This window comes from Drosophila bipectinata, chromosome 3R (genome assembly GCF_030179905.1).
Source record: "Drosophila bipectinata strain 14024-0381.07 chromosome 3R, DbipHiC1v2, whole genome shotgun sequence".
Lineage (NCBI taxonomy): Eukaryota > Metazoa > Arthropoda > Insecta > Diptera > Drosophilidae > Drosophila > Drosophila bipectinata.
Genome location: NC_091739.1, coordinates 19754832 through 19782080, shown reverse-complemented (window position 1 = coordinate 19782080; position 27249 = coordinate 19754832). Strand labels below are relative to the sequence as shown.

The 27249-nt window shown below is 42.7% G+C and overlaps 1 protein-coding gene across 5 annotated transcripts; it reads left to right on the top strand.

Moving 5' to 3' along the window:
- Window positions 1–242: 242 nt before the first annotated feature.
- Window positions 243–27249, top strand: Jupiter (microtubule-associated protein Jupiter). Of its 5 annotated transcripts, XM_017245189.3 has the most exons (6): window positions 13315–13478; window positions 13851–14004; window positions 23944–24080; window positions 24266–24298; window positions 24863–25120; window positions 26207–27249. In XM_017245189.3, the coding sequence occupies exons 2-6, from the start codon at window positions 13943–13945 to the stop codon at window positions 26344–26346; spliced, it is 630 nt and encodes a 209-aa protein (XP_017100678.1). In that variant the 5' UTR covers window positions 13315–13478; window positions 13851–13942; the 3' UTR covers window positions 26347–27249. The 5 variants fall into 5 exon arrangements, with proteins under 5 accessions (XP_017100679.1, XP_017100678.1, XP_017100680.1 ...); XM_017245190.3 differs by lacking the exons at window positions 13315–13478; window positions 13851–14004 and adding an exon at window positions 243–458; XM_017245191.3 differs by lacking the exons at window positions 13315–13478; window positions 24266–24298 and having other exon boundaries at window positions 13881–14004.

Here is a 27249-nt window from a genome sequence, read left to right as displayed (position 1 = left end):
GAAGTTAAATGAAGTCTTTAAAAATATATGCGTGGTAATTTTTTATATTTTTTTAAAAATATTTTTTCAAATAGGATTATTTTTTAGAAAATTAATTATAAAATGAGTTTTGGAAAAGATTCGATATATTTACCCGGCAACTATCGTAAAAACGGTGCTGCCAACCTATCGATATTTCTTGAGAACTTGTTAGCATGGTCACACCAAACCATATATATATATATTTATATTTGTAATACGAATTCAAATCTACTCCAACAGCCGCGCCACCTGGATCTCTCCGTTTTGTCTCCGTTTGTGCGTGCATTTTTACCTGCATTTTTGAGTGTTTCACGTTACGCGTGTGTACCGATTTCACTAATTATCGCAATTGTCGATTCAAGGCTAAACCGCCACCAAAACTAAAGAAGCAAGATGATCTCCAACTTGGATTTTACTGACAACAAGGCCAGCAGCAAGTAAGTGCCCCCGAAGGAGGAGGAGTCCCTTGCCGGCATTTTTAAATGTGTTGTGTGCATGTGTGCGTGCGATCGTTGTGTGCTCTGTGTGTGTGTGTGTGTGGGTTTATCGAAATTGCAGATTTGCAAAAAAAAAATAAAATAAAAGAGAAAAAAAAAACATTAAGCACTTCTTTTTTTTTGTTCTGCCAGTTCCGTTGCTTTTGGGTGTTGGAGCTTCTTCTGCTCCGCTCTTGGGGGCTGGCATTTCCGTCTCGCCGTCTCGCTTTCGCATGGAATTTCTTCCAAAAGCGTGTATTGATCTTCAATAGTCGGGGTGGTACATACACTTCTTATATATATGATGAGTAATATGGACGAGGAGCATGGACCTCGTGCTATAATGACTCACAAAATCACACATTTACCCCCCAAAGAATTCAATTCCCCAATTCCTTCATAAGTCGATTGGAAAACTCTATAGCTTCCTTTGTTATGGACGCACCGGAAAACGCCCTTAACAACCTTAACAACCGATATAGTTGATATTTGATACCCTCCTGCTGTCAATATGTATGTCCCAGCTGCAGTTCGCAATTCAATTCAATTGAAATGACCATTTTTTTTTTTCAACTCAAACAGTGGTGGTTCTAGCCAAGTGCACACTGCAGTGTCAGCAAGTGGGCCAGTTACCCAGCTGCCCCTAAGCCACCGCTAGCCACCCCTCTTACTCCCAATCGTGGTAATAACTATAGCTCGTTGGACATCTCGTTGAGCACCCGCCCCCTAGGACGGGTGAAGGTTTTATGATTGTAATCGAGGTGGCGCTTGTTTTTGTTCCAAGGTATTGTATGTGCCAGTTTTTAAATTGGTCATCGGCTAATGGTGGTTATAACAGCAGCTGCTAATAGTTTCCATCAATAAAAACATTGTAGAGAGTGATTACTACCTAAAAATGTCATTAAAGTACTTATAGCTCCTGTGGAAACCTATTAAAATACAATCTATAGACTTCTAAAACTATATACTATGTATATAGACTCTGATTAGAATGAAAACTTCTTCTAGCACCACTTGTTTGGCACATGTTTCTCCGTTCTTGACCTTTTAAAAGATTCCCACTTCTAGGAAGATCTAGCCCCACCACCCTGCTCCAAATAGCCCTCTTGAGTCACTCGGAAATCTGCCTGCAGCTGTTGTGGTTCGCACTTATCATCATAATACGCGTAATTGCTGCGATAGATGAGTAATTGCAATGGAAATCGATTGGACGCCCAGCCACAGTGATGGCCAGTGATTAGGGGCATACCAACTCGTCTACCGGGCCTACTCCTCCATATCCTTATATCCTTTCGCAAATGGGGGATACTTTTGGGCGTAATGTCGTCACGTGCCATGCTGGGGAATTACTATTTTCATAGAAGGTACATAGTGTACATACATATTTAAGTATAGTCACGCGATCTAACCTACTACTGGCTAGTACTAGTACTAAGGCACGTATCTGGCTGCAACCGAGTTTGAGGCTGAGTGGCAAGTGCATTGAACTTTGGACACATTGCATGTTCGTTCGGTTCGGAGTCGCCATAAAACTAAATGTCGATTTTGATTGCCTGGCTGCGACGACTAGTTTTGGCCTGGTCTGGGTCTGTGACTGGGACTGGGACTGTGTCTGGGCGCAGCCCTAGAATGAGTCAATGGGACTAATTCCCTGCGGAAGCCTGCAGAGAAAGCCAGATAGTCAGAATGCCGCGCCCAAAAATGCAGACAGACGGGCCCACACTAATCCGACATAGGAATAGTGCTAGATTCTACACTGAACAAAACTAGACTTCCCAGACTAGTTAGATATTTCTGTTTAGGATCAACTTCTTTCAGTGTAATTGCTGTAGGAAGGAGTTTAGTGTTTTAGAGTCTGCCACTGAGGCATGCAACCCACGATAAGCAACCCCGACAGAGGCCATAGTAGGACATATCTGTCATGTCCATCCCCTCCTCCTCCCTAAAATGCATTTCCCTCCATAGTCCGGGGTGGACCTGGCCTGGCAGATAAATGGTTTTTTGTGTAAATTAGGGAAGCCCTAGCGAGTCACGTTTCCTGTCCAGGCACGGGGGGATCTTCATCTTTTCCACCCGTGACTCATGTCCCATAAAACCAGAACCTTTCAACCGCCCTAAATAGCTAAAAACTAAATTATGTTTTTCTCTCCTTGCCGGTAAGTTCATTTTGACGTCATCATGGTGTCCTTATTAGGAGGTGGTTCCATTGGATCGGCTGCCGTACAAGCGGATCTCAAGGCTGTCTCTGGACGCTTCACTGAACAGCCGCCAGTCGGAGGTATCTTCTAGCTGCCAGAAGCTAGAAGCCCAACTCGGAGGAAGTCGAGAGCCACTTTGAGTGACAATTTCGGCAACATTTCCACTATAATTGGGCAGACAGACACTCGAGTTCACTTTCGGTAATTGTTGTTAGGTAATAAAGCCTCCAAGCCTTGGACCATTAGCCGCCTTATATGGTCGGCTTGTTCGATTACCCGTTTTGCATAGCTATCTGCATCGGGTCGGCATCTAGCCATTTGCAGAACGATCATCTGGCTCTGGTTGTGTACATGGGCGATTACCATTATGGGTTTGCTGAACGCCCTCTGTTTTTTATGGACAGCAGAGGTTAAGAAAATAGTACATTTTTAGGGACTAGAGTCTATAAACTAGATGGATATTAGAAGCTATAACTTAAATATAATAAATAGTTTTAGACAGATTCTAGTTTAATCCAACCCCAGTTAGATTCTAGACCTCTAGTCCTCTAATCTTGTCCATAACTGTACGTATCTACTCCCCCTACTCCTTCTGGTTATGAATTTATGGCTGTCTTGGTTCCAGACTTGCTTGGATTCCTGACTCAGCAGCTCCGCTGATGGAAAAGCTTTCCGCCCAGCCGCCCTCCATCCTCCATCCTCGCCTTTGTTCGGAGTCGCCTCAAGTTCAGCCAGCTGGTCGAGGCAACTCAACTCCAGTCCCGGGTTAAATGAGCTGCTGCTCCCACACATAGCCACACAGAGCTATAGAGCCAGGGATCCGATGTATTTATTTATAAGTTGCATATTTGCATTGTAGGCTGTGTATCCACAATCATCTGCAGGCTTCACACGTTCCACGACGCGGATTTCTTTGTGGGACTGGAACAGGGTGTGTTGCTTTGTTGGACGACTCCTTTGTTAGAGCTCCAGACGATGGTTGGATGGCTCTGAATCACTGATGAGTGTGTCGCCTGCTCCTGGGCTGCTCAATTATGCGATTAACCCGCAACCACCTGCATGCCGATGCCTCTAGAGGAGTAGGAACTGCCCTTGCCGGCCTGACTTTTGGACCTTGAAATCATCCAGCCAGCCAGACGACACAACACCCCCATTTCGAGGTAATCCCTCGGGAATTCATGAAGGGAGGCAATTGTCTGGCCTGTCTGGAGTGCAAGGGTTGCTGTTGCAGTTGGAAGTGCACTGGCTGAAGGCGGATGGCCTCTGGCGGATATGGAGCAGGAGCTGAATGAGATTTGTGAAAGTGAATTTTGCTACTCCACTTTTGGTTTTTTGGCAAGAAGGGCTGCAATCCAATCCTGCAACCACCACCGGCCGTAAGCCCTCTTAGAGGGTTGGTTTCTGCCGGGATTTCTGCAAAAATTAAATCAATTTGGGTTTTAACATGTTTTCTTTTTGCATATTCAGAAGAGGGGTTTCAGAATCACCCAGATTGGTGGTCTGGATATATATCTGGATTTTGAGACTCTTTCTCTTGTTTTCTGGAAGTTTCTTCATAAGAAGAGTCACGCCCAGTTGATCATTCTTTTTGATTTCGCGAGTGAATTAATTTACTCTTAATTGGTCAAGCCATAATTCCCATAACTCAGGCCCAGACCGAGGCCCAGGCCCAGTTGCATAGCTGAGAGATCGGTTCCGAGATCTTTTCAAGAAGAAACTGGAAATACGAAATGCGATCTCCCCCAGAGTCAATGGCCACAATCTGGGTTATTCAATGCAAATTGTTTTTTTTTTTTCTTATATTTTGTTTTGTTTTGCCAACGCCCCTTCGCAGAATGATAAGTTAAGTTAACCAGTTCATAAATATAACTATAGGAGACAGTATTAACTAAGTAAGATGACCTGAGACTCAGTTTAGGGAAACTAAGTAGGGTAGATGGAGTATAGATCTCTATATAGGTCTCTCAGTGATTTATTTTCGCAGACAATTAATTAAAGACTGTCTGCCCCAGCACTCAATTAATTCTCATTTAGCGATCCCCCACTGTATCCACAGAGTGCATAAATGTTTGTTCCGGAGGAGATGGCGTGCTCCTCCGTTTCTGGGTCTTGTTTTTTTTTGTGCCAGATCATTGGCACAACACAGCTGCTGTTTCTGCCACTGCAGTGGAGTCGGGGAGCATTTAAGCCCCGTCTAGAGTCCATTGACTGTAGAATGGCGTTGGATGATGATGATGACAAGAGAAGTTTGCGCCTTGCCTGCCCCCCGAAAGTTCGTTCACATTTGACTCTCCACGCAGAGATTCATATTTGCGTGCAAACAGTGGGACTGGAGCTGGAGATGCCCTCTGACAGCTCATCCTCTCCAGCTTGAATGCAAACACTGCTAACCATATCTGCCCACTTTGTGGCGCGTCACATGATTTAGTGATGGAGTACCATCGAAGGATGGTGGATACGGATGCGACTGGGTCGCAGTGTCTGATCAGATTCCAGAAACAGGTTCCCCTCCCCCCTCCGCAGATCAGCAGATCCTCGCTTTCTTCCGTTCCGCTAACTTCTTTTGTCTTCTGGGTCTTCGGAGACGAAAGAATTCCGCAAGAACCGGCTGCGGCAGGTGCCCCACTTCTCTCCCCCCGCCTCGTATCGGAAATTCATTCCAGGAATTATTTTCTTTTCAAGCGTTGATTGAAAATCTTTAAAGAAGAAAATAAAGTCGAAGTTAGGAATACCCTTCTAAAAATTGGATTTAAAGGGTACATTTTTTAAAAATTATTATTCAAAAATATAGCTTTGAATCTATTATATAGTATTCTGATTTTAATAAATAATATTAGCCCCCCACCATCCTCTAATTTTCAAAAGAAAGTCATATACCTTCCCAATTAGAGGAATTAATCCCCAAATGCGGGCCTTTATGGACCAACCCTTCGATCTGATGTATTCATCAAAGTCCTAAATCTCTGTTCTTTGTTTGTAAACCCCTATCGAAGCTATAGTTTTCTTGATTTTTATTATCGGCCGGCGTCCATAAACAAAAGCGGATGTAAATAAACTGAGCACTGAGCCGAGCCGCGTCGTCGCGATAAGAGATGCTGCCTAAATACACACAAGTGGCGTTCATTGACGACCGCATGCTGGCAGCCGATGGATAAAGGGTCGACTTAGGGTCATTAAAGTGCAGATAAGAAATGGTAAACAATTGCCTGTGGATTGGGAAATTGGTAATAGTTTAAAAGAGATTTCCATTTTTCAGTTTTAAATAGAAATCTTTGTAGAGCCACCTATGCGGGATATTGTTGAACTAGCCAGCTTGCATAGATGGCGCGCTGTTGCTACGATCTGGCAGCTCTGTGTGGGGATTCAGTTTTACTACGCTAGATGGCGTCTTAGGAGAAGTGTAATGTAAAAGCCAGTGTAAAGTAGAATTGTGGGTTTAAAAATTAAAAATTATTTAGAAATTGGTTTAACATTTTAAAAAGTTTTGTTTTAAAATACCAAACTATACAAATAAAAAAAATATATATTTTTAAAGTTTTTTTTAATAAATTATTTAAATTAAAACAATTTGTCATAATTTAAATTTAAGGTCAATGATTAACCCACTTTTTTATGATTTTTTTAAAGCTATTTTTATTTTTTAAAATTGTCTAAAATGACATTTAAAATTTATGTGCAATTGGGGAATATCGATGTCGGTGCTTAGCGGCTGGGTGCGAGCTTGATTGATTGATTGATTGATGAGCTGGAATGATGGACTGGCCGGCGCAGTGAATTTGCATTTTTTCACAATTCGTTAGACTTTTAAAGAATGTGTCCCCAAATGGAAGAAAAAGAAGTCCTCAGGGGCTTGGCACTGAGAAAAATTACGACTTAATAAAAGCTACTATAATAGTAAGACTATCTAACTGGAAAGTGATACTAAAAATCAATTCGTTGCTGAAATTAAGAAAATTGCATTACGGCTTTAAAAAATTTGTTTTATGAACCCGGCATCTTAGCCTCCAATACCATCGTTTAGCTTTTATGAAAAAAAATTTATTGCAATTCCGAAATAGAGTGTCGAATTATAACGTGCCGCATTAGCCGCAATTGTGGCAATACTTTCCTATGATCTCCTTCTCTGGCGGGTTTTCCCCGCCAAACTAAAGTCATTTGTCTATTTGGAAGGGGCAGGAGGAGGCACTGCATCTCTTGGTTCGTGCTTTATGATGGTAGAGGCTGTGTGGCATTATATCTGCACACAGAAATCGGCGTAAATAATTACCATCGTTCAGAGCGCAGTCTTCAGTGCCAGCAGAACGAAAGATGAAGTGGAAAATAAAGGAGTATACTATACTATACTATATACATAGTAGTAGTAGTTGGGAAAGAACGAACGGGAACGGCGATTCCTAATTTAATAGTAATCATAATGAATGGAATGCATTTGAGGCTACACCACAGCCAGAAGATTCTGGGCCATCTCTGGGAGAAAGAAATGGAAAATGGAAAATGGAGCGACTTAGCATCCCCTTTACTCCCCATGGGGTTTCATCGTTGGATTCTCCTTAACAATATATATCATCTCGGCGTTAATGTGCCGTTGGCATGCCAAAGATGAAGCGTTAGATGCGGATCAAGATTGGGGCCTCTGATCCAGACTTCAGCTGCATGCTGCATGCTGCCTGGTGGATGCCACACATCATCAACTGATCCAATGCGTAGTGAGAACCAGTTGCGTGAAGCGTTTTATTTAACATTTGATTTGGTTTCCAAGAATTTCAATTAGCTGGGTGGTGGAGTGGTGGAGAGAGAGAGGGGCTTGCGGATTATCTAAGATCTGCTCTAAGCTGGAAAAGAATTTACAGATCAGCTAAGCTTGGGTTAGTCTTCGGAGACAGCTGCATTTTCCTCTTGGTTGCACGTACCATGAATGTGAAAAGTGCTGACATACAACACATCCACAACCACCACATCCACGCTTCATTCAACTCTTCCCCCAACTCTTTTTCTTACCAACTTTATTTTTTGTTACTTTTTTTAGTGTTTTTTAAACTGTGTTAACGCTCTGGTTGGAAGTATTAGTCAGTCAGTGGCCGGCAAACGTGAGTTTCCCAGAATAAGCCATAAATTCGTTGACATTGCTGGGGTCTGCCATCTAGAATCAGGTTCTAGAAAAAAGAAGAGGTTAATGTGAGTTCAAAGGTTGTTAAATAGGGAAGAGAATTTTATAGAAAATATTTTGCATTTGTATCTCTCAGATACAGGGTATCTTTTAGTCTCTACTCATCAGTCGAGTCGAATTCTTGGTGATTTTAATTAAGCAGACAGTGGAACAAATTCAAGCCGAGTCTCAAGTCTGCTGCCTTTCACTCGCTCAATAAACAAATAATATTTTTCAGCTGCCACCGCTCCTCATATATCTCCTCCTCCCAGCTGCGTTTCGCTGGCTGACTTTATGTGCAAACTTTTCACTCGTTTCGGAAAGAAACTCCAAGTCTCTGGAACCAAAGCCGATCAAAGGCCCAAATTGATCTCCAATTTCGGCTTTGTAGCTCTGCGGCTCTTAATGGCTTAGCAAACACCCAAATCCAAGTTGGAGCATGGAGTTTGGAGTATATGAGTGCCCCGAATCACGCACTGCACTTGACCATTATCCGTGGTATCCCACCTCGAATGCACCCAAGACATGCGATCGTCAGTACATACATAGTTTCAAAATAGCTGCCAGTCCATTGCCATTGTTGCATTTGAATAAAATTGTAGTTTGGATGTATAATTACCTCCAGTGGCTCTTTTGGCCTAAAGGGGGATTTGAATAATTGCCAAAGTAGAGTCGTAGAGTCGCTAATCTTCGGATAACTACAAGACTTGTCTCTAAAGACTCTACGGGAAAACCCGCATTGGAAAATTTATAAAAGTTCAGACTCAGTTCGTTTAATTAAATTGTTTTTGGGAACAACTATGACCTGACCATGTGGTTCGGGGTTCTCCAGCCCACGCCGGAATTAGTTCTCTCATTGAAAAGCTTCCCAGCCAGGCAATTGTTTTAATTTCACTTTAATTTATCGCCTCGGATGCCCAATTTAAAGTTTATTCCCCAACTAATTGAAGAATTTAGTTTTTTGGGAGCCACCTCCTACTATTCCCTAGCTTGGAATTGCCGCGAAAAGTTTCCAGCCATAGTTTCTTGGCGACGGAAAATGTCAAGGCAAAAATGCACTGCACTGCAGGTGATGGGCGTAGCACTCTACCCCCCCTTGGAAAAACTTGGTCTAAACGATTACGATAATTTTAAGAAAAAGTTTTCTGCTAGCAATCGATAAACAAAGCACTTCCTGGCAAGTTTTGAAAGTTGCAAGTCGTCCAGACTGGGGTCTGGGGGCCTTCTGGTCATGACAAGTGGTCTGTGCCCATCTAGAAGCCATTAAAGATGCAGCTATTTAGCTTCCTCATGGCTCGGGTCAGATCAAGTGCCAGACAGACCACCAGGCCCAGGCCCAGCAAGATCCAATAAAAATATAGACATATGGGTGTGTATATAAAGAGCCAGACAGCCGCCTCATCTGGAAATGTTGCATACTGGTGCTGTCCAACGAATTTAGCGAAAAATTTACAAACAAATCTTCAAGATTGGACCTCACGCATCTTCGAGATACACTGCCAGAAACTACCAGATACAGAGTTTCTATGTGCTAAGAGAAATGGCTGAAAAGCTAAAAGCCAAAAGAAATTAAAGCATTAATTTAACGCCAGCTTTGGTGGGCCTTTGTGCTGCTCTGGTAATTGTTACCTTTGGGCCTTTAATGGGTGATTTCGTGTGTGCGTATGAGTACAGATACTACGAGTATGTGTATTTGGATACTCAGATACAATGCACTCGAGGAAGTTGCTCCATTGTTGGCCATCATTAAAAGACAATTTGGACTTGAAATCGTGGCTAAATGCGGGTTTCAGCTTTGGGCCTGGGCCTATCAGAGCCATTAAGAGGGAAAAGCGAAAGTGTTTACAAGATACATGTCTATCTATCTATCTATCTAGTGGATTGCATCTCCATCTTCATTGCATTCGTTCTACGGCATTGATTAAAAGACTCCACTTGGCCCCAAGGGGACTGGTAATATGATAAACTGGCCCAGCTGGAAAGAGTTTAAGCCTCAAAGAAAGTAAGTTGTTAGTTCAACTAAACGTGGCATGTGGCATGTAACTGCCGAATACTGAATGTTGAATGGCCATGGCCAAGTTTCCAGGGCAGAGAGCCCTGTTACGCTCACCTTTCTGACCAAAAGTCAAGTTTTGATAGCTCCAGTACCAGCTCCAACTCCAGCTCCAGCTCACCGTGTGTTTGTCTTCCTCTACTGTTTCTCCTTTTAAGTTTTTTATTTTTTTTTTTTTAGCTTTTTTTTTAAGTTTAAAGTTTGCAGTGCACGTTTTCCTAATTGCTTCACTTAATCTCCGCTTTTAAGACTTTTCGGTGGTCAGTCAATGGCCCTGGCAGTGAAAACTATCCATTCATATGCGTACTCCATGATTTAGGAGCGAAAGATGAAAGGCAACCTTAGGATCGTATCCTATCTAACCAAAAGGTTGTCCCACCCTCCTGTAATGTTATGGGTATTTTATTTTCCTTATGGTTTAAACAATTCCCGCCATCATAAAAGTATCTTAACTACTCGAGAGACAGTAGCACTGCCTGAAAAAAACCCCCAAAGAAGTGTGAGCCATAAAGGTGAGTGTAAAGTTTTTTTAATTAACGAAAGTTGGCCATAAATATGGCATTTGAAAATGCATTTCCGAGTGTCACAAATAGCCTCCCCATGGGTGATAATCACCGAATTTCCATACGAATAACACGTACCTCCATTAATCCAGCTTGGTAATTATGCTGAGCCTCAGCCAGGGCCCTGACAGCCCGGAAATTTCACTTTGCGCAGTGAAATTATTAATTGGCATAAATATTCGCGGTATGTTGCACCGAAGAAGTGCCAATGCCGATGCCGATGCCTGGCTTATAAAAATCATTAAGGCTTGCCGCGTCACTGCCGCATTGCCCACGTATCACAGATACTCGGATACTTAAGCTTTCAATCGGCCCTCCATCCAACCCTTTGCACGTACATGTGACAAGGCAACCGACATGGCTGTATGGGAGTGGGTGGCGTAGGTGTGGGCCAGACTACGACTTCTTGATGAGATTAGACACACACACGCCACAACACAGTGGACTAGAAACGGAAAAAATAATAAAGCTTCAAAGTAAATATTATTTAAGTGCCTTTTGGGTCTCTAGAACCCCCTAGAACCCTCTTATAAATGAATATTTATGTAAAATACAAACTAGATGTTATAGTCCCACTGTCCTCAAAGACAAAAATGAAAAGAAGTGTGTATCTGGTCGGGTACTCGACTGAGTTCCATTGCACTTCTCCTCTCAAGGAAATATCAGGCGACACTCAACTATTAAGCAAGAGCTGGGCGAGATGACAGGAGAGATGGAGACGGAGATGGAGATGGAGGAGCTCTTCTATTTTTATCCATATAGAGTGGGCATGTGCCCCATTTGAGGCTGCCTTCCCCTGGCACCTTGCCTCCTAGAAGAGCCTTCCATTCTATTCCAGTTGGTTCTGGCAGTTTTTAAATAAATTAAAAAAGTTAAAAATTTGTATATATATTCTACATTACATTATAATAATATAGTCTCCTAAAAACCCTCTAAAAAGATATCCTCTTTGAGGGAAAAATGGCTAAACTGTCAACACTGGATAGCAAGTGCACTGGGCGGCTAGGCTTTTACTGACAGACCTGAGAAGCGAAGGGGCGGGGAGTGTGGTGCATAAAGGGGGCAAGTAGCATGCTGGTGTCAGGTTGCCGCATGCAACACCCCTATGCCCCCAGAGCACCCCCCTCCAGCACCAGCCCTGAGGCACCACTCAGTCGGCTTTCGGCTGTCCCACGACCCACAAGCAAGACGGCCAGTCAACTTTTGGCTCGGTTAACAAAAGTGTCTTCGCCAAGCTAAAAATAACCAGTGTGTTTTGACCCCTTCCCTCCCCACCGCCACCCCCCTGGCCCCCTGACACACCGCTGACTATGCTCCATGGCCCGATCCTCTTAGTCGGCTGGCTGGCTGGCTAGCTGGCTTGCGCTTCCTGTTCTGGTGTACAAATCTGTGCCAAATGTTTTCCAAGAAAACTACAAACTATGCAAATATATTTTGCATTTAAATTCTTGCTGCAGCACCAGCCACCAGTAGTAGGAGCAGTGGCAGCAGCCGCCAAAAGGGGGCGGCCTCATTAGTGGCAAGACACTTGAAATTAGAGTTGCTGCCTCCCTGGCCGGCTCGGATCGGTTCGTTCGGTTCGCTCGGTGATGATGAAAGTGATTTATGTCCAGCATAGGTAATGTGGCAGCACTGGCTCTTCCTCAGAGACGGGATGTCTGGTTTGGCAAGAAGCTCTTGTGGGTTTGTTGGGGAGCATCTTCTTCAGAATAGTCGAGGTTCGAACCAATATACCCTGTAAAGATTTGAATTAAATTGGAAATATTACAACCATAAAGTCTTAAGTCATTATTATAGCTTAATATTTGTATCTTTTTTTTATTAGAATTTTTCCAAAATGTTAGATATTATGATCATCCCTATAGGGTACCTTTGTAGAAAGAAATATTTTCCAGCTTTTAGAGAGAAACTTAAAAGCAAAAATCTCAAGAAAAATACAATTGCATAGGAACCCTGAAGTGCACTAGACCTGAACTATTTTATCTTTTTTTTGTTGCAAACTTTTTCTGCTTCTATTTCAGTTTTTTTTTTCTAAATTTTTTTTTTTATTTTTTTGCAATGGCAGGCATAACTGAAGCATATCTGCGCACACTTCTCGCTGACGAACATAAAATAAATGCAAAATGTTAATCTCGAGCTTAAACACTTTTTAAGAGCAGCTTAAGTATATATTTTATTTCTCTGTTCGCTTGAGTTCTTTTGGGGCATTTCTTTTGGGTTTTTGTGACCTACAAGCACCTGCCAACTCACCACGAGTTGGGTTCTGCGGAAGAGAAAAGCAAAAAGCCGTGCTTGGAAGAAGATTTAAATACTCTTTAAAATAAAGATATACATATATGAATTATATATATAAGATAAAATATTCCAATTAATGATTAATTATTTTGATGATTAAATAAAGATTAGTCAATCTCAAACCAAAATTAATCATTAGAATTTCAGAACATTATTAAATATCATAGAACAAGTCAGAGATACTAGAATTAGTTTTTAAAAACAATACTTTATGATTTTTCTAAAAGGAAGTACATCCTTCCCCTATTATTACTCAAATTATGACTCTCCCCTCCCAAGAGTATGACAATAAGAGAGCCATTGGGAGCGGGAGCTCCAACTTTAATCAGCTGTAGTTTGTTTTTGTTTTGATACGGACGACACATGCTGTATTGCACTCTCTTGGGCTCCCACTCAGCCTCCTCTCTCTGGGCCGCTCTTCGGGTGAGTTGGTGGATTTCGGTTTGGCGCCCGCTCGCTCTCTCTCTCTTTAGCTCTTCCTCAGCTGGGTCGTTGTTTTTGGATCGATAAAACTTCTCGGTGCTGGCGCGGCGGTATAAAATGCTTTTCACTTTTCCCACTGCACTTTAGTCGCGAGACTTTTATCGAAACGTACACATCACCAGCGACCAGTAGTTGTTGTTGTTGCGCGCAGACCCAGAATCAGAGCACAGAGTTCCGTCATATATAACCTAACCATATATCCTTCGAACCGTCTAACTTCGCGTGTGTCTTGTAGCTTTCTTTGTGAGTGAAGTTTCCCCCATAAAAAGGGGGGTGCAGTGAACGTTGGAAAATGTTGCATGGTGTTTGAAAGCACTTCCGATATCCTGGCTGGAATATTGTCTGATTTTTTGGTCCTGCCTCAAGCTCTCTCCCTCTCTATATATCTCTTGTTCTGTCTGATTTTGCTCTTTTGGGCTCTCTCTCGTATCCTTGCACATGCCAAAAAGTTGCCAGTTTATTGATTTTACGCACATGCAGCATCCCAGCAGCAGCGTCCAGCATTCCAGCAAGCTATGAGTCATCATCCATCCTGCTGCTGCACTGCAACATTTTCCATCGCCGCACATTCCTCTAATCTTCTATCTCTTTTCTCTTCCGGTCGCGTACGCTCAGATTTTTCCAGAAAGTGAAAAATAAAGTAATTGCATCCATCCAACAGGGAGAGATTATCCTTTATCCTTAAAAACACAAGAAAATAAACAGAAATGGCCGCCTACGCTGCTTTTAAACACGTTGAGCTTTACAATGTCGGCAAAGCCAAAAAGAGGTAAGAAATAAAGGACTAAAAGGACTTTAATTAGTCTGGATTAGTGGGTCTTTTTTTATATAGAAATTGAGAATAATTAGAAAACAGGAAATGGTTTATCTGAAACCCCAAAAAGACCCACTTCCTTTGTGATAATATGAGTCTTTATAATAGGCACTATAGCTATCTTTTGTTTGTGATTACTAATTATGACAAGCTTATAAAAATTCTTTGTTTATGACAAGTGAGTGAAGCACCCTAATTTGTCATCAAAATCAAACAATGGATGGCCGTACTTCGAGGGGTATCTGACTACAAACCCCCCCACAAGTATTACATCAAACTCCACATCATGATGGAGTCTTCTCAAGTTTATCAAATGTTACGTGCCATTCCATATTTAATTATTGTTTGCCACCGTCGCTCGAGTGAACTTTGATTGGCAAACATTTCCGAAGGCAGTCACAGTCTCAGCCTCCATCTCAGCCTCATACTCAGCCACAACATCTTCATCTCCAGCCCATTGTTTGAGATGCCAAACCGCACACACCCCCCAGACCCCCCTTCATACACTTGCATATTCATTTGGTTATGCGAGGAGATTAATTTAGCGTGCATTCACCTCTCGCCGCCTGACTGACTGACTAACTAATACACTAATACCCACTCGCGTGTGTACACGGGGCGTATGTGTAATCTGCAGAGCACCACTTTTGCAAGCGCCTACTTCCCACCACCCAAGCTGGTCGGGCTGGGCAAGCCACTAGCCACTAAGGGAACCACCCAAGCAGGCAGGCGGTTGTATGTCTATGGATGTCTCATTGATTTTCCTTTTCATGCCGCACTCTTGCCACCTGCAAGCTCTCTCGGCCAACACCGAACCCTCTTGGGTGCCTACTAAGGTGGAGTCAAAGGAACCGACGTTCTTGGGGAATACCTCTTGGAATATGGACAAAGGGTATATAGTTTTAGAGGACAATAAACCTCATTAGAACTTAATAATAGAGACTATCCTAAAAGGTCTTTATAATACCATTAATTTCCTTTCTTTAAAATCTTAAATCTTATTATACATTTCACGCCTTCATCTAGGGTATTTTCCCCATCGAACCTCTTAGTTTGTGGCCTTTCTTTTTCTGCTTTTTGCTCAGTAAGTTTTGGACTTTGTTTTTGCATGCAATTCTTTGGCCAAAACCAAGCCAAGCCAAGCCCCTTCCCGGCACCACCCATTCAGAGTCCAGTGGCTTTTGCCAAGTGGGGAAGTAAAAATCGTTACCAAAATGTTTCTTTGTTGCCGTTCCGTTTACTCCAAAAACACCAGCACTACGTACCTGTCCGGGAGACTGAGACTGGAGTCCGCTTCCCTGTCCGCTCCCACTGTCCGGTTGTCCGGTGGTCCGTGGCGGACATTGAACTCACCTTAACACCATCCATTCCATTCATTTGTGGATTTGTGTTCCGTTGGCCGTTTAGAAATTAGTTTTGGTCGCAGACTGATTTTTCCGTATGTGTGCCATGTGCATTATAAACAATTTGCTGGATTTTATGGTCCATCGATGGGTGAACCAAGCCGGCTGCTGGGGGCCAAGTGTGGAAAATGTGTTAATCATTGTCATTGATTGCGGTTGTGTAACAAATACAGAAAAATACGTTTGGACTTTCCCGCTGGAGGCTGGGCGGTTGGAGGTTGCAGGAAAATGATTAATATACTTTTTCTTTGCATTAAGCGAGGTGGTGTGGAATGGGGAATGGGGAGTGTGTGTGTGTGCGCCCCTTTCTTTGGCAAAGCCGTGACTTATTATTGTAAACAATCAAATTAAATCTCAAAGGTGCGACGCGCCAAGATATCGGATTGAATTGTCGCTCTTTGTTGGGCTGTCTTGTGTTGTGTTGTATAAGCGGCGGAAATAATGACAATTCATTTCGTTTTATGTTTATGGCATTGTCTATGGCATCCATCTGACGATCATTATACGCTTGAATTCCTTTGCACAATGCTATGGATTCCAACCTGAAGTTAACCCCATTCTGCCAGGAGACGGCGGAGACTCAAGGCAACCAAATCAAAGTAATGCCATATATTTATAGCCCAACCTGTACTATATATGTAGGTACTATATATATATGTATTTAAGATAGGAATGTTTTTTTTGGTCAACAGTTGCCAAGTCAACATTTATGTAAATGATTGCAGAACATGCAGAACAAGCCACCACTGTCGTTATGGGGAATAATCAACAGAAATGTGCACCACCATCGGGCTTCCACATTTGTGGCAACATCATGACCTATTGACGGCGTACCGAAAAGGAAATCAAACACATTTTAGCTCCGCCTGCGTCAATGTAATTCCTGTTGACACGGAAAATGCGGAAAATGAGGGGGAAATACTCGGAAAACTTTCGGCCCTCAGTAGTTCCCGTGGCAACCCCCAAAAACGGATATTATATATACTTAAAGTTTTGATGGATATTGTACCTTGGAGTGCCTGTCACGGGTCTTGAAGCTCAGAAGCTGTTTACCATTCGATTGCCATTGATTTTGGGGAGTGGAGGAGGAGTATCCTCTCGACAGTGCTCTATCTGAATATATTAGAAAGTCCTTTCGCTTTTCCACAGAGCCGCAAATTAATCAATACAAATTTATTAATTACATATTTAAAAGTGGCGGCAAACTTGCTACAACTTTCGCTCTTCCACTCCAGTGTCTGCCTCTGCCTCAGTGTGTCAGCAATTCTGGCACTATGACTATGACTCTGTGACTCTGAAATGCACAATTTGGAGAGCCAATCCCAGCTTACGTACGCATATGCATAATAATAATAAAAATGCCAGCATCACTATCGGCATCTACAAGCATCTAACATGCACCCCAGCTCAGCTCAGAGCTCAGGTTAGCTCAGCTCGGCAACTTTTCCTCTCGAGCACTTTCCTTTGCAACTGCAACTGCAACCACATCCGAGCAGTGGCAGCAGCAGCCCCAGCAGCAGCTAATCAATAATTATTCATCAGGCTCTGGCCAACACTATCGATAATTGACAATCTGCGACTGCAGCCGACTCTCTGGCTTTGTCCAATTATGAGTTTTCATCATCCAATCCAATCCAATCCCGGCCAGAGTAGGAGCCTCTCTCGGGAGGGTACTCCATTAATCACACCTCCAGGCCACCACCCGCTGCGGTTTTCTGATTTTTGATGTCTTATGTCTTCCTCCTGCCTGGCAGCCAGCCTTAATCGAGCTGGAAACCATCGAGACCCGCTGACATCCGACACTTTTCACGACCGTGACTGACCAGGAAAACATTTCAATTTAAATGGTATATGGCTTTGATTGAGGGGGATGGGGGGCGGTGATGCGAGTGAAAAGTGCGTGGATTTTGGGATTTAAATTGAAGCCAAAATCATGGGCAGAGGAAGCTGCTTTTAATTGAAGAGCACAGCGGGCTATGAATTGCAGAGAAATGGGTTTTGATGGGGTTTTCTTATTTATTATATGAGGAAATATGAGATCTGTATAGATATCTTTTTTTTGAAGACTATAAAAGTGGCTAAATTAAGCTGAAACTTGGGTATTATAGGGGTATTACTTAACTAATACATCATACAGACTTAATTCAAATGATATAGTACTTAATACCAATTATTTAACCCAAAGATAGTTGAAGAATAAGGTTCCTTAATTAATCATACTTTATTTTCTTTGATATAAGGAAGATTACCAAGCTTTTCTTGTCCAACCTGGTCTTGAGACTCAACTGATGGGGTTTTCTTATCCTACTATTTAAGAAAATACTACATTTCTATAGCTATCTTTTATTTCAAGACTATAAAGATTTAAAACTTGCTTAATTAAGCTGAAACCTGGCCATTATAAGGGTATTACTTAACTAATACATCATAAAGTCTCAACACTAACCAAATAATACAAAATACTAATTATTTAAGCTCTCAAGAGAACCAAGAGAACCAAGAACCATCAATCATATTTTATTTTCCATCAAGCCTGGAATGTTTCAATTCTTCTTCGGATCTCCATTGGAATCCCGAGACACAGCTGATTGGGTTTTTAGTGGAAAAAGCAACGGTAAACAAGCCGCGCTTGGCTGAACCGCCGCCCCAAAACCCTGCCCCACCCCACCCCACTACCACAGATGCTGCAACAGCTCCTCCTCCTCCTCCTCCTCCTGGTGGTGGCTGGTCAGGGGGAAAGTAGATTCTTCGGCTTACATACCTCCACTGTTTCAGTTTCATTGTGTGTTTTTGTTTGGATTGGCTTTGTTGGAAGCGGCAATTATAATGGAATCGACTAATCAACGTTTTTAGGCAGGAGGGGGTGGAGTGGGGTGGGGTGGACGCAACAATCATAACAAAAGTAGTGGCAGCAAGCAACAATAGAAGAAAACCGCACACAATTTTCGTGCTTCAGTTGGGATGGATTTTCATTAACTATTTTTTATAAAAACAAAAAAAACTATAGTTTTGACTGACTGGCAGTGTTGCGGTTGCACGAAGTGGACGGGACACGTTTTAAATAAAAAAACAAAAGGAAGCGGCACTCCAATGGATGCACTCGAGCAGCATAATGAGCCGAGCAGCTCGATAATAAATGGACAGTAAAAAAATAGATGACAAAAAACAAAAAAAATAGAGAGCTATGCTAGGCCACTCGTCCGATAAACAATTACCCGGACATTCAAATCGGACGGACCAAATCAAGTGGAACCTACCGCTGGTAGTTGCAACTCCATGATGATGTACAGGTGCAGTGCAGCATATCGGCCCGGCCAGCGGATGGTCCAGCGAATGCTTTATGGACTAAACCATAAAGTTGAGGCCTCCGACTGACTGGCCTCCCCGTGGCAGACTGGCAGTAAATTGTGCATTTTTATTGCATGATTGCTGTCAGTCAGCAAACAAACGGGGGGGTTGGAGTGGGGGGACGAAAGCCAATCTGCAGCTGACAGGGAGACTGGGAGAGTCTAGAAGACATTCCTCGAAGATGGAGTGAAAATCACGGTCGCCGCTGTGACCCTTTCCCGGGAAAGCCATTTAACCCAAGTCCGCTCCTCCTCCCAGTCATGCCACCATGCCACTCCCCCCGTGGTGCATACACAGAGCGAATTAAGTGGCGAGTGTTCGTCAAAGTTTAAACAAAGTCATTAAAATCAATTGCAATTAATCAAGCTGCTTGTACCTCTCTCTTATCCCCCTTGAGGAAATTGCAGCAGCTTTATTATAAAGCGACATGAGGCATCCGCCCCAGTCGAGTCCCTCCTCAGCTTAAGCCAAAAAAAAAAAAAAAGACAAAAAACTGGCAAGAAAAACAAATTAACTTTGGCTTTTGGCAAGCCTGAAGTCTTGGCCAGCAGTCTTGCCAACGACATGGCTTGTTTCACACCCCAACTACCAACTACCATGACTTTTGGGTGGCATTAGTCATAGGAATGCATTTTTGGAAAGATGTGACAAATAAGCTTCTTATGATTATGCTCCAAATGCCTGGGGATATTGAGTTCACTCGGCAACTGGCTTTCCCACACGCTGTCAATAGAAGAAATTGAAATTTTCCAACAGCTTTTCCAGAGAGCCCGATCTCCGATTTCAACTTTTACTTGCGTTCGTTCGTCTCCGGTCTCCGGTCTCCGGCAAGTAACAACCCATTTTGACAGTTGCTTAATTACAAAACTGTCGTAATGTATTTGTAATCTTGGGGCTTTAATACCAAAAAACCTTATTAAAACCCCATTCTTTTAGGTCACTCTTAGGCCATAGAAAGTTGCATTTCGTAATATTAAGTGTTAGCATCGATGGGCCGGGCAATTGGTGTTGTAATTAATTGGAGGCTGGCCCGGCGAGTAAAAGGGAAATCTGGGAAAGCCCCTTTCGATATCCAAACATAAAAACAATTATCACAGCAGTTACTTACGATATATTGGAGAAAGATATTGAGAAAATGGGGGGAAAAATACCCTCAAGACTTGGGCCATGGATATGAAGAAAGGCCATGGATACTGAACTACCAAACTAAATCAGAGCGACAACTATCACTTTGAGCCAAGTATTTTCTATATGCACAACCCGAACAACTTTTACCCGAAAAGGTTGTTTTCAAAAATTTTGTAGCTGTTGCACCATGCCATGCCACATTACCTTTCGCTGGCAGTGGCCTCTTCCACTCCACCATCCTCCATCCGCTCACTGTCGATATGCATTAATTTTTGTCATCACCCAGGCTCTGGAACAGACTAGACCGGGGCTGGACAGGACAGGAGGGGCAATCCAACCACCTGCGCACTCCCGGCTATCTCCACCTGGCGCCTCTGGTGGTGTGTGAAAGGTTTTCCACCAATCGCCAACATATGGGTTAAATATATATTAACCCACAAGAGAGTAGAAGTTATAGATTCAGGGGAAGCCCAACCAAGGCACTGGGCTATCGGCCCTTGGTGAGTGTGGAAAGTAAATGGCAAAAATGAAAAGCAGCTCAAACGGAAGCCATGCTCCAGACACTTTCCGGGCGGACAATGGCTATTATAGGCTATAGAAATATGTACTATAGCCACTACTATAACCTGTGGCCATTAAAAGAGCAAAGCCTCCAAATTCGGCAGAGTCGTCGGGATGGTAATTAGTCTAAGCCCGGCTAACTAGCAGCCATTAAGATGGTCGGCATTGGTCGGATAGTGAATGATATTGTTGTGTTATATGTATGCCGCATGTGGCATAGGCATGCGGCATGTAGCATATAGCCATGGGTTAAAGTCAAACGCAACTTTCGCTTTCCATTTGATCGGGCCGCATTCGGTAGGTTGGTAGCCCGGCATAGATACAAAGATACATACATCGGTAAGGTTCACATGCATGGCATGCATGAATGAGAGTCAAGCCGAGCTTTGGCTTAACTGTTTAAATAATTATTACTTGTTCGTCACTTGCGCAAAAATTGCCCATTTACCGTTGCTTTGTTAGTTTTTCCTCTCAACCCTGCCGCTCCAAAAACCAAAAAAAAAAGTTAAAAGAAAAATAATGAAAAGCAGGCAGGAGAAACAAGTCTGTGTCGAAAAAAAAAAGAAAGACTTGGTAAGACTTTTACGCTCTGCTGGCTGTGCTAACAAGCCTGAAGACATTTTAATAAGAACACTTTGCACAGGCAGGCCCTAGGCTAGGCCCGGCCCGGCCCCTCCTCAGCCGGTATCGTGGCAGTCGGTGTGTGCGACAGTTATGATCGCAATTACCCCAAACACCAACCCAACCCGAACTGCCTGCCTGCCACCGCGAGTGCGAATGTCTATCTCACAGATACTTTTTCCCCCTACCCCCTTACCAAAACTAAGGTGGAAAGAGTTGGCTTGACTTTGACAATAGTTGGAGATTGAATTACGAAGCTTAAGACTTTAGAGATGTTTCTTTTCCTCTTTCTCAAGAGATCTTACTTGCTGACACGATAATTTATGATAGGTCCTATAAGTAGGTTTTGTAGGAAAGTAGAGATTTACTTTAGTAAATAGTACTTTAATAAAGATACTTTTAAATAAAAATACTATAAAGAGGATTTTTATACACAATAATCATAAAATATAATTAATATTTAACAATAAGAAGAGAATTGGTTATTTGTTTTGGAACTGTAATGTTTGTTTTACCTTTACTATTATAAAAGCACGAAATCTTTCAGTAACCTTTCCAAAATCTTTCAAAGTTTCAGAAAAATTTTAGAAATAAATAAATTTCCGCCATTTATTGAAAAATAGTGTTAATAGAAAAGAAAATAGAAACCGAAATATAACAGAAACTTTTCAGAAAATGAATAAATTTCCGCCTTTTTTTTATAGAGTATTTTTTTTTTAAACAATATATTCATCCACATTAAAGAAATATTCATTCATTTACTCATTTGTGATGTAAGCAAATAAATAATATAGTTTAATAAAAATTGCTTTTAAAAATAGGTGTTAAAAAAAAGAGTTCCGAAAAATGTAATTTTATAATTTTTTTTTTCACGTAATAATCATAAAATTTTGTTAAGGCTTAGAAAAATTAAGGTACAAAACCATAAACTAACTATAACTAAGGTTAATAAAAAAAATAATTAGTTTGGTTTTGAAAACCTCTATAATTAGTACCATTATTCTTCTTATTTGAACCTATTCTTATAATGTGTTTTATTATAGCTTTTTATACCTTCTTTTTATATGGCACTCTTTCGTCACCTAAAATGGATATCAGATATATTTGGCGTGGCATGCGCACTCGTCCCCAATATTTTATCGAGTATAATTATAATATACTAAAGACCTCCAATTAATTTGAAACTTCGAAGCCATTTTTATTAAAATGTTATGTGCCTTAATTCCAATCACTTTTAAATAATAAATAATAATTTCTCTCAGTGTATGTTGCTTGCATCAAACAGTTCACACACTTGCCGCAGCCGTTTAACGGTTGTTTTGTCTTTGCGGCCTGCGCTTTTGACGCTTTCTGATGTTTTTTTTTCTGTTTTTTTCGGTGGGCCAAGTTAAGACCCAACTTCCAAAACACAAAAATAGGCAATATAGTGTATAATTAATTAGCCGCAGCCGAAGCCGCATCTAAGCTCTTCCTCTTCCGCCGTGGCACGCAATTTGGGTTGCACTTTCTAGCAGGAAGACGCACCTTTTGCCTCCCACTTTTGCCTTTTCCGCTGCACCCGGCACCCAGTTCTACTCGGTAGAAAGTTGAACCCAACTGGTGGCCCGAATTGGGGCATTGAATTTTCGGAATACCCACTATTGTTTAGGCCTGGCTAAGTGTGTGGCTTAAACACCGGCGGTAATCGACGGTAATTGCATTGTAATTTCGCTAATTAGAGCAAAGTGTAACTAAAGTAGCTGACAATGCTTGGTGGAGACTCTCACTTTTTATGAGAGGTGTAGGCTGAGGACAGTGCGTGTCGGGGCAGATGGGGCATAAAAAAACGCCATCGCTTAGCCCACTGAAAGCTCTAAAATCGGATTTGATTGACGCCCCGAAGGAAGGCGTCTCGCAGTAGTAAACTATCAAATGGCTCAAATGGCCAAAAGCAAATGTTGACAAGTGAATGGTCTTTGGCTTTCAGAGCCCGGGGCCAGAAAATGAAGAAGGAGCTGAAGCTGGAGCTTATGCTGGTGGAGAAGTTGGTAGCATCCACAGTTCAGCTAACTGTTGCAGAGTTTTAATTGACGTCTCATGCTGGCGGCAGTAAAATGCATCCACAGAAACCTACCTCCAGATGCACAGATACACATGGATAGGAGCCGACAGTGCGGCTCACAATTGTCAGGCAGACAGCTGCGAGATCTGGTCTCGGTCTCTAAATTAAATGCTCACAAATGCTTACATTTCCTGGGCCTTCAGCGGCCACGACACCAAGTCGGGGATAATATATAAAAAAATATAAATAATCGTAAAAAGCAATGAAGGCATTATTTTAGAGCCTGGGCTATACTTTCTAATAGTTTGGATGGTATATTTTATTGGCTTTACAATCCTTACCATTACGATCTGGACTGTATCTGGTGGTTTTGGGCAACGTTGCGTGGACAGCCACTGACTGACTGACTGACTAACTTGACTGAGTGGCTGGTGAATGCCACAAAGCATAACATTTTTTGGCCAGCCTTTTGTCTGGCAATGGCTGGCTGGCAATTCTTTATGCCAGGGTTTCCACTTAATTGCAATACTGGCTAGGATGGAAGATGCATCTTGGCGTGACTTCTAATGCCCATTGAGTGCTCACCCAGCCAGCTCTGTCTTAAACTGCATCTCATACCTCCTAGCTGGTCTTGCTCCAAGACGTTGATGATTAGACACAGACATTAAATGCTTTTCCTCGGCGAGCGTGTGGAAATTTTGCGAATTATGCACTCTGCCATATCAATTACGAAGCGTAGAAGTATGAGCTTGTAATTAATGAGACTCTCTCCATTTTCTTTTCCTTTTCCAGGGTGCTGAGGGCTCCGGGCGGTGGATCGAGCGACATCTTCGGATCGGAGATGCCGCAGACTCCCAGGGGCTCTGTGAAGAATCGCATGGCCTCCAACATATTCGCTGCCGAGAAGGATAATGGAGTGAAAAACAACGGTAAGTTTGAGGGTTAAGGTTAAGTTTAGGTCTAGCTGATGATGTCTATAGTTTATGGTTATAGATCAGAGAAGGGCTCTCAGGTTAATTAAATGCTTATGTGTGTCTCGTTTTTCTTCTCGTTCTTTTTCTTTTCTTTTCCTCCCTCCCGCTCTATATCTTTTCTTTTCTACGTATCTTTGCAGTACGACAAGGAGCTCACAGATTCTATTTCATTGGTACTTGAATTATGTCTCCTTCCTAAGCACAGAATACCCCCCAATCCTCACCAAGTCTCTTAATCCTAGTCTGTTTCGTTGTTGTTGTTTTGTGCTAATTTCGTTTCGAATGCAAAAGTACTCACCCACTTCCCACAGACCACCACATCACCCACAAACCCACAAGAAGTTGCAATACCAACCGGTTTAGCCTCCTTTTCCATTCCACCTGCCACCTGCCTACCCGCCACCTGATGGCATTTCGAGTTCACTTAGATAAAAGCCAAAAGAACTCAAGGCTCTTCTTGTTTTGTCTTTAGTTTATTTAACCTTTTGCCATTTTTGCCACACAGAGAACAAAGTTTTGAAATATTTTCCACCTTATCAGACTCACCTTAATCCACCTACTGACCCACTATCTGTACCATACATACCTCTCAGTAGAACACGTTGTATAAACTAATTTAAAAATTAAAACTCCTTTGAAAGTCCACTAATTTATGGTATTTAATTTTCTTTTGTTTCCCCACTTGGTTCTGTTTTCTTTTTTTTTTTGTTGGTTCCCCCTGGGACTCGATACAACAGGTGATGCCCCACGCCGCGGCCAGAAGACCGTGGACTCGCACTCTCGGCTGTTTGGGGAGCCCACCCGCCCGATCACGCCCGCCAAGAACCACATGAAGAGCAGCATTCCCTTTGGCCAGAACACAGAGGCAGCTGCCGCCCAGAAGCTGCTGACCACCAACGGCCACTACAACGGCAAGAGCGGATCCGTGTCCTCGGCCTCGTCCTCGGTCTCGTCCTCGACCGAGAACCTCAAGATGAACAGCGGCTCGAGAGGAGGTAAGAATCGAATATTGGGGGGAAAAGGGTTTATATAGTAGTCGTTGGATTTAAATTCGATCGAAGCTAACGGCCAACGGCTGGGCTCACATTCAGTACGAACCCAGAAACCGTAGTGGCTACACTGCCTTCGACTATTATAGAATTTCAAAAAAATAAAAATCGTAATCGTCGTAAATTGTGTTTTCCGCTTTATATATATTTTGTATCGCACATGCACTAAAAACCAAAAAAATATAAATCGAAATCTCATCGTCGTGACTAACAACTTCGTGTCTCGTATCCGGGTCAGTCTTCCGCAATATGAGCAGTGAGTACATTTCGTTATCCGTGTCCCAGTAGGATTTATCCTGATCCTAATCCGCCTATCCCTGGGCCCTGATCCTCCCCATCCCACAATCAATCCTTAACAACCAGCAGCAGCTCCAGGATCAGCCGATCTAGACTGTGCCCTGACCCCCGAGGCCAGTGCCCCGGCGATTCCACCACCAGACGTGCTGCCCATTGATATTCCGTGCAAGGAGACCATAGTTGGTGACGTGCCGGCTGATAACCAAACCTACACCGAGTCTGATAAGCGCGACCAGGGCACCCAGTCCTCTTGCGACAAGGACACCAATACAGAGATTCCCGTTTCACTGGACCACATGGAGGGTGTATCAGATCGCCAAAAGCCCATTAACCCTTGCCCAGAGGCTCTCAAGGAGGCGGCCCAGCCGTGCACCAAGATGGACTCGCGCAACCCCATCACGGGCTTGGGCCTCAACGGCGATGGTGTTGGCGGTCTAAAACCAAAGAAGCTAAAGAATCGAGGTGGGCCTTGGCTGCTGGAGGTGGTCCTACCCATCCCAAGTCCTTGTCCGTCCCCAAGTCACCTCCTAAAGAGAAATTCCAAGATTTCCTGTCAAAGTTTCTTTTAATTTTCTTCCAAAATCTTAAAATTTGAAACGCGAATGACATTTAAATCGGAATTCAAGTAGTGATCACAGTATATATTCTTTTTATATTTATTTTAAAGTTTGTAGAACCTCTAGTTTAAGATCATATCATCTTCAAGTCTTCTAATCCCTGAATCATCTTCCACAGAGGGAAACCCCGTCACAGGTGAGGGCTACAAGCCAGGCGCAAACGACTTCCACCAGCGTGCCGACTCGGCCCAGGGAGGTACTCCGGTGATCAACAAGAACCGTGTCCCACCAGGCGGCTACTCGTCGGGACTCTGGTAATGACACTACACGATGCTCAGATCCCAGAAGCACAAGCAATTTCGAGGGGGAAGCAACTGGAGGGCGGAAAGACCATAAGAGAAAAAAACCTACAAAATCAAACAAAAAAAATATTAAGATCGTACTACCCATATAATATACTACGCATTACCCTATCCTGTACTCAAAGATGAATGGAGGAGAAACCGGGTCTGCCAACGAATATATAAACACGAGGACAACTCAATTGCTCAACGATGTTAGGATGCATGGAACATCATCGATGCAGTGCCCGAGAAACGAGAATTAATCAACCAACCACATTTAAGAAGCCGTCGCACCACCCACACTACTACCATTAGCACCACCACCACCACCAACACGGCCACCAACCACCAGCACGACCACCCAACCACCACCCCAACCACAGCCACTCCATTGAAAATCTGTAATTTAAATTCTTTAGTTTGAGTAATTCCATAAAATGCCTGTTATGCCCAACGTCTGCATGTTGGGAATGCGTTGGGGATAGAGATCTTGGTTATATAGATCGACCATCCACAGAGACCATCCTAGGCGTGAGTGGGCCTCGTCGTCGTCGTCGTACGTGGGAATAAGGAGTACGTGCGTAGGCATCGGCTAAGGATGATGGGGATTATCGTTCGATTCTTCGATCAAGCATACACTTTCGATACGTTAATTATAGTTGCATATACTACACGCCACATTTTATATTTATATTTAAACGAACCGCATTCACACGAACACACACATATATACATACATAATATACATTGTATTACATTACATTAAATATGTAATTTAAACAGTACGCCTGTACGTACTAATGTGCACGTACTAATTAAGTGTAAAAATACAAAATTCAAGCGCGAATCTTTGTTCAATAAAATTTTTCGTACATAA